The 17,969-nt window shown below is 44.6% G+C and overlaps 1 protein-coding gene across 3 annotated transcripts in view; it reads left to right on the forward strand.

The window, feature by feature from the left end:
- The window catches only part of LOC134397970 (glutathione S-transferase-like), an 86,587-nt gene that overhangs the window by 57,453 nt on the left and 11,165 nt on the right, over nucleotides 1-17,969 (forward strand). Inside the window, exons 1-2 of one of the 3 annotated variants that reach the window (XM_063125066.1) lie at nucleotides 11,912-12,020; nucleotides 17,066-17,164. The exons of 1 other annotated variant lie outside the window; for it this stretch is intronic. In XM_063125066.1, the coding sequence (XP_062981136.1) occupies nucleotides 17,078-17,164 (87 nt within the window). In that variant the 5' untranslated portion in view covers nucleotides 11,912-12,020; nucleotides 17,066-17,077. Of the gene's footprint in view, nucleotides 1-11,911; nucleotides 12,021-16,996; nucleotides 17,165-17,969 lie in introns of those variants that run through there. One more of the 3 variants, XM_063125064.1, reaches the window with a different exon arrangement.

Genomic DNA, 17,969 nt, shown 5'->3' on the forward strand with positions numbered 1-17,969 from the left:
TGGGGGTGGGGAATTGCTTTGCCTGTCTTACAGTCCACAAACTACAAATAACTTTCAACGTTAGAACAAAACCAAACTACTTATGTTCAATGAGGCAGAACATTTATTTTGAAGTTTAATAATACAAATGTTTGACTGTTCCTGACTCCAGATTATCTAGAACACAAATCATCCCCTTCGTGAAGCTTATTTTAAACTTAATATTTTTTGGCTACTGATGTACATAACTTCCCACACAATTCATTTATTTTAAAAATGCTATTAATTTGAGGCTGCTTTTTCAGAACATGCAAACACTAATTTATCATGTTAAAAAGCAACATGGCTTCTCAACATTTTGGGTTGTTCTACTTTTGCTTCCAAACTCTTGAATGACAGTGAGCTAGTTTGCATGGCACAGTGGCTATTTAATCCATGATGAGCCACAGTGGGTGTGGCTAACATTTTGAATATGCAACCCCCAATTCGGGACTGCAGTGTGTGATGCAAACCTTGCCATTGTGGGTTATTTGAGGATTAAAAAATTATCGCGTAACCCTACTACTCATCAAGGGTTAGTTAAGCTTTGAATAGGCCATAAGGGCGGAGCTTATATTTAACACTGTATATAGGCATGCCAATGCTACCATTAGTATACAGTAAGTAGTTTCAATTAGGGATGTGCTCCGCTTCTAATCAGACCAGCGAATTAGAAGCGGAGCGGGGTGCTTCGCCTCCCCTTAAGGCGGAGGCGAAGAGGATTGGGGGGCCGGCGGAGCGTGGCGAAGAGGATCAAGGTGAAGGCGGATCCTTCGCCTCGATCTGGAGCTCCGCCAGAAAGGTAAGTGGGGTTTACCGGGCCCTGCCACTGTCGCTGTCGCCCATGCGGCAACAGCGGCAGGGCCCGGTAAACCCCCCCGCCCTCCTCTCCCTTACCTGCCTCCGTCCGTGGTCCGTCGGCTTCTTCAATTGAGCTCGTGGTTCAACCAGGAAGTCTGGGCCACAAGTGCCCGATCCGAAATTTTCAGATCGGCCCGCAGGGCGGAGCGGGGGGTCCATGCACACCCCTAGTTTCAATCAATAAAAGAAATAGAATACGTGAGATAAAGCTTTCATAGACTTGTTTTGTAATTCGCAAGAATGCAAAATATGGCCCAGAATTCAGTTTTCCAGAGCTGGAGGAAGACCTTCGATATCCTGCAGACTTCTTCTGCCCCTCCCCATAATGAGCAAAATAGGAATAAATAGAATAAAATATGAACTGAAAATACGTTCAATATGAATAATTTAAATAGATAATTATTTCCCTTGCTGAGATATGCTATATACAAGATTTATCAGCATGCATATGGTGAAACGGAAATATAACTTTGGATTTCATCCTACGATGATCAAGGGCCACTTCAAATATAACTTCCTTGAACTGAGATGATCTCTGTTTAGATAAGTCTGTACAGTCAAAGTATATGTTGGGTATTCTGTTGCAAGTATATTAATCAAGATACAGCTTAATATAATTTAATTCTAATCTATCCTAGCCTACGAAGATGTTTGTCACCAATATGAGTAGAGAGGCATCACAAGATGAAAAGGGCAAGAATGTAGAATAGTTTCAGATGAATGCCCTGGCCTTGAGTATGAGATTTCATTTTGTAGTAGGAGGGCAAATAAAAGACAAGAGGATGGTAGGATAGACATGTGATTGTTCCTTTGCCTAGGAGAAATACTAGAACCAAGTAACTTAATTCGTGTGTGTGTGTGTGTTTATATGACAGGGAGGGGCTCAGGTAACATTCCCGTGCAGTCACGGGTGCATTAGGATCACTTGTTCATTGCATGATCCTATGTTGCTGAGAAACATGCAAATCAAGCTACTCTGTGGGATCTGTGTGGGACTCTGCCATCCAATTGACACCCTTCTAGGTAGGAAAATGTGTAGGGAATCCACACAATTCTCTCCATCCATATGGTTGCTTTACTCATACATGTTTTTAAGCAGCATGGAATTGCACCATGAGAAAGCAACCATTCTTCTGCAGTTGTGTGTGAAAGGGCTTTTCACGACATGGACACTAGATCGTAGTTTGCTGTACAACAGGCTTAGGTTTCTGCTCCATTGTGGCTATTCAAAGGGATTTGGAGCAAATCCCAACACTTTGGGTTTCATATGTATAAAGAATGATTGTGAAACCTTCAAGAGTCAGTTCAGCCAAGCTCCTTGCCTCTGATCTACAGTAAACAGGACTACTTTCTGCATGGGATTGCCCCCTTAAATCTCTTTGAATAGAAGAAAGGCAAACTCAGAAAGTGTAACTGTGTAATGGAAGCAGCCTAGTGATTTTCGTCTGCCCATTTCACTTTGGTTATTGTGCTCATTATATCCATCTTCCTAATTAGCATCTCTGGTTTTAGTTTCACTTGAATGGAGTTGGTGCACTGTGTAAACACCATTTAAAGAGTGTGAACCCGATGTGGTGCTCAGTGATACAATGTGTCACGGTTTGTACTTATGGAATACATTCTGTTGCTGACACTCTGGAAAATAAGAGTTGATGCCAGGTTTAAATTAAATATATATTCAATGAACAAAAAACCTACAGTTTATAAAACAACGTTAAGGATGTACACTTTTCCACCAAGCACCAAAAAGCGGGGAAATTGGGAGTTAAGGCTCGCCAGCCTTAACGCCACATCCTCCCTAAGGAGGTAGAAAGTGCCAGTGAAATTCTCATTCTGCCAAAGCAGATAAACCATGAGGACAGGATGGAGAATAGGATATGCAGAGGTGACTGTGGGGTTGTGGAAAACTGATGACGAACAACTTAGAGCCACCTACTTCTTTTTTTGTTTAGAGCAGCCCTTCCCCAACCTGGTGCCTTCCAAAGGTGTTGGACTGCGACGATCCATCATTGCAAGTCAGTATATCCCATGGTCAGAAATGCTGGAACAGCAGGATGGGGAACGTAGGGCGGCGCCTCCAGGCAAGCCCCCACCCCACCCCACTTACCTGCTCTCAAATTAGTCTCAATTACTTACATTTTTTTGTAAAAAGAAAAACCTGCATTTTTGTCAAATTAAGTATTGAACAAACGTGTGCAGTGATACTTCAAGGTGATCAGAATTTCTCCATAACTGCTCAACATTCAATCCACTGAACCTTTGATGCTTTACTGTTGTGTCGCTCTTCAACTGCTTTCCCATTTCTGGACACTTTTTTTTTTAAGCTGTGTTGGCAAAAGAGCAATACAGCATCCATCATCACCACAACCACATTCTAAAAATAAAATAAGTTGCAAAAACAGGTTAATTATGCTTTTAGTTCAGAAAAAGGGGGTTTAAAATAGTTCTGAAGTCAGGAATTACGTCGTTAAGGAAAAGGAGGAATTGAATGTTGGTAGCTAGAGCAGCAGCAAAGGAAACCAGGTTGAATTTCTTGGAAAGATTCTATGATTAGAGAGCCATGCTCTCTGACTACACCATGTAATGTGTGGATGTTGCTCCATTAGGGCAAATGTCCTCCTACTAGCCCTCTTCTGCTTGTCTCCTGCCAGCCTCCTCAGTCTTGCCTTTGTCGAAGCAGGCAAATCCCTCCCTGCAAAGACTTTCAGGTACACAGACAAATACCCTTGTTCTTTCTTCCTTGGGGTAGATCCCATAGAAAGGCACAGACCATCAAAGAGATTATAAGAGATTTATTGAAAGTTACAACTTTGGTGCGAAGGGCAATAAAAGCAGTTCGGACCCTGTTTACAGATAGTAAAACATTTTTATACTTCTAGCTAGTATCCCCCTTCGTCCCCCCTCACAACTCCTCCTCTTTGTTTCATCAAGAGGTGGGCTGGAGTTGATTTGAGCTAGGTGCTTTTTACTAATTGGATTGATTAATTGCTATGACATAGTCTCTAATATAATACAACTTTGGAATGCTTGCTTGTTAGCAGCTCCAGATAAGGTACTAGGCTACATCCTGTTTCTTAGAAGTGCATTCTGCTTAACTTGGCTCCAACTACTTTGAAGATGCAGCTAAGAGGAAAACAGCAGAAGGTTACAAATAGGGCATACCCATCATGCACAGCAATCATTTTCTAAAATGGAGTCACTTTTGCTAACATCTCCCTCCTCTAAAACGTTTCACAGATTTTATTTATTTATTTATTTATTTATTACATTTTTATACCGCCCAATAGCCAAAGCTCTCTGGGCGGTTCACAAAAATTAAAACCACAGTAAAACACCCAACAGGTTAAAACACAATTACGAAATACAATATAAAAAGCGCAACCAGGATAAAACCACACAGCAAAGTTGATATAAGATTAAAATACAGAGTTAAAACAGTAAAATTTAAATTTAAGTTAAAATTAAGTGTTAAAATACTGAGTGAATAAAAAGGTCTTCAGCTGGCGACGAAAGGAGTACAGTATAGGCGCCAGGCGGACCTCTCTGGGGAGCTTGTTCCACAACCGGGGTGCCACAGCGGAGAAAGCCCTCCTCCTAGTAGCCACCTGCCTCACTTCCTTTGGCAGGGGCTCACGGAGAAGGGCCCCTGTAGATGATCTTAAGGTCCGGGTAGGTACATATGGGAGGAGGCGTTCCTTCAGATAACCTGGCAGATCTATAAATCATAATTCATTGTCTATTTCTTCAACACATAGCTGTTCATACATTACAAGCATTTGCTTGGTGAGAGAGAAGTTTCAATTAGCCATTGGGCAAGCCCGAGAACACAAGGAATAATACAGCATCTAAAAGTACTAGCACACTTACTACTACAATTAAGGAGATTACGATTGAGGCAGCCAGGTTTTTCCATCTTCTAAACTATTTTTCTAACCAGACAATTACAGGGTTATTTACTCTTTGACTCCAATGTAGCTTGCAGAGCTTCTACAATTACTTCAATACTGGGAGGATTAAGTGTAGTCACTCGTCCTTTTAGGATGGGATTCTAGGTGTGTGAGAAGTGTTTGTGGGCTCCCTCCCATGGACTTTATGAGTGATTATTTTAACTTTGTTTTCCCCAAGGGGAATACAAGTATACTTAACAGTCTTCTCTTGATCCTTGCTGGATTCTTCTCCTGCGCTCTGAACTGCTTCTGGTGAGTCCAGAGACGAAGGGCTGTTGTCCTCTCTGTTGCCCGTGTCCTCCTGGCACGCGGGGCCAGGGGGAGGCAGGGGTGCTCTGTAGGGCTTAATTCTAAACCAGTGAGTCCATTTATTTAGTCCAGTTAACTTAACAACTGAATGTCTTACAAGTCCTACTGAGTAAGGTCCCTCCCACCATACGCCGTCAGAATCTGGGTTCCACTTTTTCAACAACACTTCATCTCCCGTCTGGAAGCGATGGATCGGGGCATCAAGTGGTAATTGCTGGAAGGGTGCGGCGTACTTGTGGAGCTGCGTCAAAACAGACTGAAGGGCAGTTACATGGCCAAATAACATTTGATCAAGCCTCTTTCTTTCCATATGGTTTTCTCACTGGTTACTACAGCTGCTCCTGTGTGCCTTTTTTCCTTTGGTTACAAAACTAGAGCCATCAACAAAATAGGTTACATCAGGGTGCTCAAGGGAAATGTCATTTAAATCAAGTCTGGGTTTAGACTCTAGGCTTAAAGTCTCTAAACAGTTACGTTCAGGACCTTCCTCTGAGGCTCCTTCAGGTAGCAGTGTTGCAGGATTTAAAGAAGCAATAGCCTTGAAAATCAATCGTTCAGTTAACAATAGTCCTGCCGTGACTGCCGTGCAGGGTTGAAATACTTATCTCCTCCTCCGGATCCTAAGATCTGGGGCACTCCATGAAGTACAAGAACTTCCATCTCTCCTCCCATGGTCAGCTTGTCCACTTCCTGGACGAGGAGAGGGGTGGCAGTGATGGCTCTCAGGCATGCAGGCCAACCTTTGGCTACAGGGTCTAAAACTTTAGAGTAATAGCCTACCGGTCTCCAGGATGGTCTCAGCTTCTGGCACAGCAGTCCTGAGGCCTCTCCTCTCTTTTCGTGCACAAACAGGCAGTATGGCTTCTGGTAGTCGGTTAAGGCTAGTGCTGGTGAAACCTGCAAAACTGATTTAAGATGCTTTAGGGTGGATTCCTGCATTGAGCAGGGGGTTTGACTCGATGGCCTTGTGGGCCCCTTCCAACTCTGCTATTCTATGATTTAAGATATTGAAACGTTTTATCCATCTCTTGGGTCCATTTCCATTGCAATAATCTTTCTTTAGTTAATTTCTCATATAAAGATCCTGCTTCCCCCCCCCCCCATAGTCAGGTATCCATAGAAGGCAGAATCCTGTTAGGCCCCAAAAAAACCCAAGCTACGAACCTGCTCCTTCAGAGGGAGTGAAACCCCATCCAGAACAGGTTGAACACACACTATCCAGTCAGAAGAACCACCCACTAACAGCATCTCAGTCTTGTCTGGATTGAGTTGCAGTTTATTAGCCCTCATCCAGTCCATTGTCACAGCCAGGCACTGGTTCAGCACATCCACAGCCTCCCCTGATGAAGATGAGAAGGAGAAATAAAGCTGTGTGTCATAAGCGTACTGATGACAACACACTCCAATAACTATTATTTGGTTATTTAAACATCTGTATCCCACCCTATCTCACTAGGATCTCAGGATGGCTTACAGATGTTGACCTAAGACGTGAGGAGGAAGAGCTTGTTACTTCCACCAGCCCCGCCTCGTGTTAGAGCAGGGTTGTAGGACCTCAGGCCCAGGGGCCGAATCCTTAAGCTGAAAACGTAATTACTGGCAGTAAGAGGTTCAAGCTAAATAATGCTGGTATTTTGGTCCCACTCCTTTCGGCTTTGCCCCCATCCTCCACTGGCATGTGGCCCTCAATCGCATCTCCGAAATGGAATTCAGCCCTTGGGATCAAGGAGGTTCTGCACCCGTAAGTTAAAAGGTGCCTGTCTGCAGGGGGAGCCTTCTCTACTCATGTAGAGACCCCACATGAAATGGAAGGCTGGAAAACGAAGGCTCCAAGTCACATGGGGAGCCTGACAATTAGAAGAGGCTCCCCACTGTAGACCGGCAGCCACCAACTTGCGAAGGGCTAGGATGCTGGTAATGGAGGGAGGCTGGAGCTACTGCTGTTCCCTCCTTGCATGTGCCATGACCTGCATAGGGCTACAAACACACATTCATTCATACACACACACACAGATGGGCATAGAGAAAATAATAATAAATACAACAAACTGTTATTGCAGCCAATAGACCATTCCAGCACATCAAAAGTTATGTACAAAATGACTGAGCATACATTTACCTATTAAAAAGACATGCAGTCATGGAGGATCTACAATGGCCAAGTTCAAAAATTTAGCCACTTGCTTGGTGATTGACTTGTCTGAGTTCCGAAGTAACACGGGCATTAGGGATTCAGTAGGGTGAACAGATTGTAAAACGGGGTCCAGAAGATCGTTCCTGGCCCTTTGATAAAATCTACAGAACAGTAGCACAGTAGCACATGGGATATGGTTTCCACCTCGATATTATTACAGCATCTGTTGAGCAGTGGGATTTCATATATCTGCCATCTAAAAGTTTAGGAGGACAAACGTTAGGGCTAGCTTATTTATTTATTTATTTATTACATTTCGATACCGCCCAGTAGCCGGAGCTCTCTGGGTGGTTCACAATGAGAATGCTCTCCTGCATTTGGGAATTATTAAGCAGCTCAGGTAGGGCATCCCATCTTTGCAAAAGGAGACTGGTAAGCCTAAGGACTGAGGGGGAGAATGGACCCTGAGCAGCCCTCTGAAGGTCTTGCATAACTGTGTCGAGCAGCTTCCGATTCACAGTTGATTTGGCACTTGCTAGACCCCTAGATAGTAACATAGTGGATGAGATCCCTGCTGAGTTTATTTTGCTTGTCACGGCCTTTGACCAGGGAGATTCAAAATGACAAGATCTTGGATATCAGGGAATTTGTTGGAAGTACTAATTTGCAGCAAAGCCAGAAGTGGATAATATGGATCTAAGCCAGGCAATTTACAGAATTCAGTCCAGCCTCTAACATTAGAATAGCTCCAGAGACACACTTGGGAATGCCAAATAACACCCTAAGGAAAAATGTCTGAATGACCTCAAAGGAGCATTTGGAATACGGGAACCAGACTGGTGTTCCATAAAGAATCTTCAGGATGATTTTGGCCTTGAAGACCTGGACAGCTGCTGGGAGGAATTTCCCACCCCTTGTAAAAGAGAAGTGAGTTATTGCACCTACATGTTGTTCAGCTTTACTCTTAGTATGCTTCCCCTACTCTTTCCAAGAGATGGTTTCATGAAAGGATTGAGCCTACTTGCTCAATCCTGGAATTCCACATGAACCAGGAAAATCTGGCCTTATGTTTGGAAAAACTTTAGATTTTGTATAATTGATTGTAAAAAGGTTTTTTGTACAACAGTCGTCAAAGCCACACAGCAGTCTCTTAAGGCCCACCCTAGTCTGGGAAATCAGAACAGCATTGTCCGCAAACAAAAGAAAGAGTTTGGCGCCCTCTGTCTTGAGTGGATGGGATTGTAATGGCTCCAATGCATTGAGGAGGTCTACCAGGTACATATTAAACAGAATAGGAATGAGCACACAACCTTGTCTGACCCCGCAGGTTGCAGCAATCTCCTTTGTAAAATGACCTTGTGGGCTGCAACGGACCTGAGCTGTGGTGTTGTAATAAAGGGATTGGTTAAAAAATAGGAGTCTTTTGTCAACAGAAAGCTGTTTCAGAGACGTGGGCGGGATATAGAATCAAATGCAGATTCTAAGTCGATGAAGGCTGCAAAAGGTTTGCCACCTTTAGGGACAGAGTATTAATTTATTTATTTATTACATTTCTATACCGCCCAATAGCTGGAGCTCTCTGGGCGGTTCACAAAATTTAAAACCATTCAAAGTATAAAACAACAGTATAAAACCATAATATAAAATACAATATAAAAGCTCAACCAGATAAAAACAGCAGCAATGCAAAATTACAGATTTAAAACACCAAGTTAAAATTTATTTATAGACTGTTAAAATGCTGGGAGAATAAAAAGGTCTTCACCTGGCGTCTAAAAGCCTATAATGTAGGTGCCAAGCGAACCTCCTTAGGGAGCTCATTCCACAGCCAGGGTGCCACAGCAGAGAAGGCCCTCCTCCTGGTAGCCACCTGCCTCACTTCCTTTGGCAGGGGCTCACGGAAAAGGACCCCTGAGGATGACCTTAGGGTCCGGGCAGGTACATATGGGAGGAGGCGTTCCTTCGGATAACCTGGCCCCAAGCCATTTAGGGCTTTAAATGTTAATACCAGCACTTTGAATCGGGCCTGGACCAAGACTGGCAGCCAATGAAGCTGGAAAAGGACTGGCGTGATGTGGTCTTGTCGGCCAGTCCCTGTTAGTAAACGTGCTGCCCTGTTTTGTACCAGTTGAAGTTTCCGGACCATTTTCAAAGGCAGCACCACGTATAACACATGGCAGTAATTCAAACAAGAGGTTATCAGAGCATAGATAATTGTAGCTAGGCTATCTCGGTCCAGATAAGGGTGGAGTTGGTATATCAGCCTAAGATGGTAAAAGGTGCTCTTTGCCACTGAGTTCAACTGTGCCTTATAGAGTATCTATAAGCCAGGTAAGCCAGGGCCAAAGAGTGATCAAGGCTAGAATGGCCAGATTTAAAACCAATCTGCTCTTCACTGATCCATGCCTTTAGTCTAAAACCTAAATATCTAGAATAGACCTTCCCTACTATCGATAGCAGATTAATAGGCTGGTAGTTAAATGGGTCATCTTTACTACCTTTTTTGTGGATTGGGATAATGTACGCTTTCAGCCAAGCTGCTGGGATAATGCCTGTTTGCGAGTGAAGGAGGACGCATGAAAGAAGACACAGACACCAGAGCATTGGGTATAACTAGGGCCTCTTTATTGAATAATTTGGTTAATCCACCCTCCCTGGATCTGAGTGTGACAGTGCGGGAATCACTATGCTATTCAGGCCTACTGCCTGTCAAAAGGGCAAGCCACTCATCAAAGCAAGAAGCCGTTTTACCGGCTCCATGCTCATGTGACACTCTGAGAGTGTGGGGAGACCATCCCCCTGCACCCCTGCCTGCTGCCATAAGGGACAGCGGGTAGATGCAGCCAGAATGGTCTCCAACTGCACACCATAGCCTGACTCGCGAGCCGCACAACCCCGAGGAGCAGGTCCTCTGGCTATGCAGCTCACCACCAAGGGTGCCAGTGAGCTCACCGTCCCTGTCCTATGTTTACATTCCCGCACCTTCCTGCCAACAAATTAACCTACTTATAACCCAGTCCCTAGTATGAAGTAGGCAAAAACCACCGGGTGGAAAAATTCCTACTTAGCCCTTCTTCCAAAAGAAGCAGCTGGCTAATCCCACACTAGGAATGGGCGGGGGGGGAGGGAGCCGAAAACGAAAGAGGCCGAGCCTCGGGTGGTGCGGCTTCTTATAGCCGCAGCTCCGCCCTAGGCTCACGAGGCTCAGCAACAGAGCCACGTGAGCCCTCTTCTTGCCTGCCCCTCCCAACTCGAAACCGTTGCCTTCCCGCCCAAACTTAGGTTGGGCGGGGAAGCCTAATTATTCAATTAAGGAGAATAAGGAGGTCAGCACTGAGAACCACCAACTGATGTTACTTTGGATCAGCTCTGAAGGAAAACCATCGGGGCCAGGAGCTCTCTGGGCAGTAAGGTGAGATTCCTGGGCCGAAAAGGGTGTCCTCTGCAGAGGCCAGTTTTGCAGCTAGACTGTCCCTACCACCTGCCTGTATTCCTGGGTCCATAGACAACAGTAGACATTTGGATCCAAAGACCAGTCTAGAACACCTGCAGCAGCTGGGTCTGACTTCCAGTCTGGCTCTGCTTGTTCCTCAGCAGATGGGCAAAAAAATCCAAAATTTTAGATTGTTTGTGGGCCTTAACAAAGGGCGCAACATCTTCAGTTACAGGCTATAACACTGGTGTGATGGAGCTCAAAGATGAAAAATAAATAAATGAATAAAATAAAAGTCCTAAAAGTATTTTTTAGGGATCTTGCTAAGTCAGGACAACAACTCTGATAAAACCGCTGCAGAGAAAGCTTCAAAACAGGATGTTTGTTTGTTGATCTTTTAAAATCTTTTACTGGACTACTTCGGGTTCAGTATGTGTTCAGCATGTGGATTCTTGCAGTGTTAATTAAAGGTTTTAATTCTCAGCTCTTTTTGTACTTCAAATGAAATACCTTATCAGGGTAGGGCAGCAGAGCTGAGGCTAAGACTTACTGTTTGGTGCTCCAATAAATACGAGAGGTACAGTCTGTGCCAAATGCAAACCGCACTTCATGGCTTCTGGCACAGTTCTTACATTTTCTCTCTCTGTACCCACCTATATAGGTTAGTCAGTTACACATCACCCAAAAATTTAGACATAATGCCTGTAATTTAAATCGATCCTGTGTGCCTGCTCAGTCTGCTGTCCAGATACTGTTGACAAGTAACATCAAGGCCCCTGTTCTCCTGTCCTAAGGTGCTTTGTCTTTCACCCCAACTTGGACTGCACAGCCTTTCAAATAGACGGCACCGTTCAGATAGAGGACGCTTCTTCTCTGACATTTCTGTGTAAAGTAGTTACCTGGCACCCCAAAAGTGTATGTGTGCATGTAATTCTGTGTAGCGGACTCTATCCATGTACTTGTCAACCGAGGATAACACAAAACACTTCTGAAGGATTGGGCACAAGCCTACAAAAGATTGTGCCACAATAAATCAGGCAGTAATTCCAGGTGCCATGAGATTCACTCTGCTTTTGCTCTATAACTGAGTTGCCTGGCCAGACATCTGGAATCTGAGAAGGCTGTCCTGCCCACTGACACTGAAGAGACCTCCTCCTTCCTCCCCCCACCGCCCCCTGTTCAAGGCAAGGGGGAAGAGACTGGTTCAGATATTTGTGGGTTTGTCAAACAAAACTGTTTAAATTACTCAGCCACAGGAGTTGAGCTTTCCAAAAGTGTCCTCTTTGCCGAGACTCTTGAACTGGAAGCAGATCTTGAGGTAAGTAGTAAAATACAATGGTGAGGTTATTTATCTACTCTGCCATTTGGGAATAGCTTGAAAAAGGGATAGTTGAGCAAACATGCCCGTTTGCATTTTTATGCAGTTGAATACACACTGAACATCATTCACTCACCCCTTACTTCCAGTGGATGTGGGAGAAAGGAGACCATAGGGGAGTTTAGAAATTAAAGCAAGCTGAAATAACATTCCAATGGGTAGGAAGCTCGGAGGAAAGTTACTGCAGAGGCTGTTTAGTGTCGTAAAAATGGGGCTGGGGAAAAAGAGAGAGTGAGGAACTAAGTGGTTGTGTAACTCTGTTCTCCACCATTCTCTGCACTTTGCTCACTTGCAGTATAGACACAGGAAAAGAGGGGTTTTGGTGAGTAGAATCTGAAAAGACCAAAAGGAATGTAAGAAGGCTGAAACTAACTGAGAAAGCAAGCAGAAAGAGGAATTTCCAAAGCCAAAAGCAAGCAGGCAGGGGCACTGAGTGGCTGGCAAGTACATGCAAATGTGGAGTGGCTGTTTGCCAGGTATGGCTAGAAAAAGAGGAGCAGAAAAATGGCTGGACGAAATAAACGTCCACCATGCTTGGATTCATTATACAGCAGGGGAGTCCAATAAGGAAGACAAGCTACAGGGAGGGTTGATTTCTACCCATTATTAGCCCCAAAGCTAATAATGTGCACAATAATAACAAAGTGGCTAAATTTTGTGCTGTTGCAATTGCTTGTTGACGTGGAATGATATTACACATCTGATGATGTTTACTTGCTAAATTTTTTATTTTCATGAGTGGGACATGTTCATTTTTTAAAATCTGCTTATTCAGTTTTACTTTTTAAATTTTTACTTTTAATCAACTGTAACTGCTTTTATATCATTGTATTCACGGTGCCATTCTACTTTGCTGGTCTTGTGACTGTAATAAACTATTACTAGTGCACCACAAGCTTCCATTAAGTAAAGACAAAGAACCTGAGGGTTAGGATAGACTCCTATACCATCGCTGCATAGCAGCCAGAAGTTCAACACTTTTCTCCACCGTTGCTCTGTCAATTCCGGAGGACAGCTTTTGCTGCTGGTTTTCTGCCAGCCTTAAAGGTGCAGATCCTCACTGCCAATAACCCTTGCGGCTGGAGAACTTTCAGTGAGAAATCATGAGACTTGGAGCTCCATCACACCTGCATGTTTGCCCTGGTTCTCCCTCGAATTATCCACCCTCGTTTCCATAGTGTGTGAAAGCCTGATCAACTTACACTTTTGTGCTTTTACATTCCATTCATCTTTATACCTCTCCTCTCCTGCGCACCAGCATATCGCTGTTCTTCCATTGAGAATAACATCCCCCCCCCAGATCTCCTTTGTACCTTCCCCTACAGTTCATTGGTTGGTGGTAGCTGGACACCATGCCCTCCCTCCCTATGTAGTTATTCCCTGTTACCTAGGCTATGGCTGTTCCCCTCACCCTGCCTGGAGGCTTTGGAGCATGAACATACTAAAGTCAGATTCAGGCTAACCTTTGAGTAAACCCCATTGAACAGAGAGAGACTTACTTCTGATTAAACAGAAGTAAGACCGCAGAAGTCAGCATGGGGTTGCAGAGCACTTCTTTCCAGTTTTCTGCTTTAAGACTTTAAAAAGAAAGCTTCTGAGTGACCACACTATTAAAAATTAGTTCAATGGGGTTTACTCAAAGGTAAGCCTGCATCTGACTTTATCAGTTGAAATCAATGGGATTTACTTTTGAGTAAGGGAACCAGCAGATCTGTAGTTTATGAACTTGAAGATGCACAGCTTTGCATGATCAAAGCAATGGAAGATTGATTCTTCGCACTGATGGACTATGAGAAAAAGGGTTTAAGGGGGGAAATTTAAAAAATCAAGGGTCGACCCAATCTGATTCAAAGTTGGCATGTGAAAGCCCTCTTTAAGAGCTATCCCTCTACCAATTTTGATCTCTATCTTTATCTGGCAAGGAGGGTGCATTTTCCACATTTCTTTTAAGGTGAAAATGCCTACTCAGGAGTAAGAACATGGAGTTCAATGGGACCTCTTATTGCTCCAGAGGGACTGCTTATAACCCACTTGCAAATTTAATCCATAGATTAACTGATTAAACAACTAAAACTCCTATCAGCTGCCACTGGAGGTGGTACAGTGTTCCCCTTGTCATACATTTCCAATCACACAAAAGACCGCAGGGGCATGGGCACACTTATTCACAGTTGCATCTTGTTCTTTTCAATGGCTCAAACCCCCCTCCGCCTTTGGATACTGAGCTGAGGGAAGACAGGAAGGAAGGGGCGGTTTGCTTCATGGGAAGGGGAGCCAGGCTGCGATCCTGCATGCGCTTATTTGGGAGTAAGCCGCATCAGAGCCTTGGATTGAGGGAGATTTGCAAACCCCTCCTTTTATTTGAAAAGGAGAGAGGGAAAGCAGGGGGGAGAGAAGCTACCCAGCCTGCCCAATCCAGCTTAACACCTTGTTGGAGAAACCAGCCCAGAGAGCAAGTCATGAAGCAAAGGTCGAAAGTACAATAGACCATTCTTTCATTCAACCCAGCAGCCACGAAGCAGGAGGAGGCAAGGATTTGAATTTGAAAACATGCCCCTCTCTTTTATCATCAATACCGCCCCTTGCAAATACGCCCATAGAACATTGGATTGAAAATGCTGGCTGAAAATACATGTTGAGGGTAGCATGTTTACTTTTGCATTAGTGGAAGAACTGGACTTTCTCCACACCAAAGAACAACACTAAGAGGGGAGGGGGGAAGCGAAGACAGGATATGGACAATGTCATCTGAGTCCTTTGCACACAAACCATGTCAACAGTGGGCTATAATGCTGGTGTGATGGAGTTCTTGATGCCACCAACCTGTGTACACATGCTGGAGAGAAACTAGTCTCAATGAACACAAGGGGGGGGCATGCATATGCCTGGGCAGGGAGGTTTCTTCTTTTCCATCTTATGGGGTCAGCCTATATGCCCTGTCAATTTGCAGTGCTGAGAATGAGGGCCTTGCTAGACGAGGCCTTAGCGAACCTTGAGAGCCGGTTTCCCTGCTGTGCATCCACATGACGCACAGGGGGATCTGGCCCCAGGCCGCACTGAAGCCTCCTCTAACGTGCCATAAGCGAAGTCGCTTATGGCGCGCCTTTTATGCAGCTCTGGCCTGAGGCCGGGGCTGCAGAACGTCTAGAGACTTCCGTGGCTTTTTGCAGCTACTCGCTTACTCGCAAGTAGCCGCAAAAAGCCACGGTCTTGGCACAGTGCTCATACGAGTGCTGTGCCCATCGCGCCAGTAGGGGTTGATCCCGGGGGGGGGGAGATGGGGGAGGGAAGGCCGGACCGACAGGAGAGGGGGATGGCGGAGGGCGACACACAGGAGACGGCGAGGGGGGGTGGAAGGCGACACACGGGAGATGGCAAGGGAGGGCGGATGGGGGGGGGCTTAAGTAAAAAAAAACCTTACCTTGTCCGCAGTCTTCGGGGCGCACGTGGCCCCTTTAAAACAAAAAAAAAAGGGCTGATGCTGCAGGGCTTCCGTCGTCCCTATGTGTCGGCCGTCCAGGAGGCTGGGCGGCGTGCGTTAAAGTTAGCGCGCCGTCGCCCCGCCTCCCTGCCGGCTTATCCCGGCAGGTCTAGCAACGTCCTGAGAGGAGCTTTGAAACTAGTTATCCGCCACAAGCCCAAGTTGTTTTTCTTGATCAGTCTCTGCCAGCAGCATATAGATAAACTTGGGATTTTTTTGCCCAGCGTTCATCACTACACTTGCTTACACTGAACAGCATTTGCCATTTTCGTGCTCATTCCTGCAGTTTTGAGAGTTCCTTTTGGGGGAGCTCTCCAAACAAATCCTTTTGGTTTTAACCACTCTACATACTGTGATGTCAGCAGCAAACACAGCCACCTCACTGTTCATCCTTCACTGTTCATTGCCAACAAGCTATCAACAAATTAAAAGGTTCTGGGCAGGATCTGCTGTATACTACTGCTTTAAAGCGCTTTATAACAGTTTTGACAACTGTTGGGGCCCAGGACACACTGCATATACAGTTTTCAAAATATTTCTGGTCCTGATACAGATTCTTGGGGGACACCCATGTTTCCATCCCTCCTCTTTGCTTACTGTTTTACCAGTTACTGGTCCATAAGAGGATCCCTGCACTTATCCCATTGCTGCTAAGTTTGCAAAGTCTTGACTTTGTCAAAGACCTATTGGAAGTCCACATCTACTGGAACATCCCTGTCCACACTTTGTAACTCTTTTAATTGTAGGCTTTACTGTGCAATTCAATGCATGTCAGAACTGACTCAGAAGGAGGTCTTATTGAGTTCAATAGGACTTCCTTCCAGCTAAGAGTGCACTGGATTGTAGCCTTAATTACTGTTTCTTGCACCTACACAGTGCACTCCTATACATGTCTCCTCAGAACTAAACCCCATTGGGCCTGTTCTGACAACATGCTATGCCAGCGTTAGGCTGCTAACCCTTTTGCAACAAATGATTAGTTAGCGCGTTTAAACTGTGGTCATGTAGCAACCATGGTTAGGAATAGTTCAAATGACACACTAAGCCATAATGTTTAGCTCAAAATGTTTTACCACCATGGCTTAGCGTGTCATCTGAACAGGGTCATTGACTTATTCTCAGTGAGTATAGGATTACATCCACAGGTTCCTTAATCTGTGGTCAATGAACTAAAAACTGCTATTCCGGGCATAGAGATTTAACAGTCTTGTGGAAAGAAGCACCTGTTGAATTCTGCCTGATATGTAACTGTCTAAGGTGCAGGAGCCATGGCATAAAGTGACAGCCTCTTATTTTCAGATGGTTACTTGAGGGAGACCTTTCCTGCTAACTTTTGCAAAGCAGGGGTTCTTTTGTTTAACTAACAGCCTGTTTGATTAATGATTGTCTCTGTGCCCACCCACCCCCGGATTTTCTTCTCCCACCACCATTTTAGGAAATCCACAATATTATTCTACTGCAAAGCCATTTTATTTACATTGTATTCTGCTTGACTGACTAAAAGGCTACCCAAAAGATGGCTGGAAAACCCAAACTACACTACGCTCGAGGGAGAGGGAAGATGGAATCCATCCGCTGGCTTCTTGCAGCTGCTGGAGTGGAGGTTTGTGTGACCATAAAGAGAAAGGGAGGCCATGCTGGGAGAAAGGACTAGAGGTCAGAAGGACTAGTGGCCTTTTCTGTACATAAAGTTGTTCCATCAGAACTTGCTCCATTTCTCAATAAATATGTTTCTCAAGCACAGGACAAACAACACCAGGATATCACAATTATTCTTGTAACTTGGGGAAAATGTTTATATACACACAACCGAGGGATATAAACCACCAGTTAGAAGCTTTTGATCCAATGAAGTTTTCTACTGGCTTGAATGGGGGAGGACGCATCCCCCATGTCCCCTGAAAGTCTGCCCTGGAACACTGGGGAACCCTCTGCAACAGGGAGGGGCAGCTCCCCACCCACCCATTGCCAGTGGAAGCGTTCTGAGTGGAATTTTGCTTGGAGATGCAACCCAAAGTAATCTTTAACGTATTTTTAATAATGCCATAAATAAGGGAGATCAATAGTTCTCCACACTCACAGAGGGAAGAACAAAAATAAATAAGTGCCTGGGAATGCTTACAGGTCATCAGTTTATTTGGTCTCAGTTCAATGGATTGGACTTGCTTTCTTTGGAGGTAATTTCCAGTTCTATGATCCTGTGAATAGCATGGCTGACTTGCACACTGAAAATGAAGACCGTAAAGTATTATGATCTGCCCAAGCACATGAGTTCTACAGAAACAAAGTTCACTTTCACCCTAACATTCTTTCTGAAATGAACATGCAAATAAGAAAAATGTGCAACGACACAGAGTGCAAAACATGAAAGCCCTTATAGTTTCTTGCAGTTTTTCCAAATATTCCAA

The sequence above is a fragment of the Elgaria multicarinata genome, chromosome 4 (assembly GCF_023053635.1).
Source record: "Elgaria multicarinata webbii isolate HBS135686 ecotype San Diego chromosome 4, rElgMul1.1.pri, whole genome shotgun sequence".
NCBI lineage: Eukaryota > Metazoa > Chordata > Lepidosauria > Squamata > Anguidae > Elgaria > Elgaria multicarinata.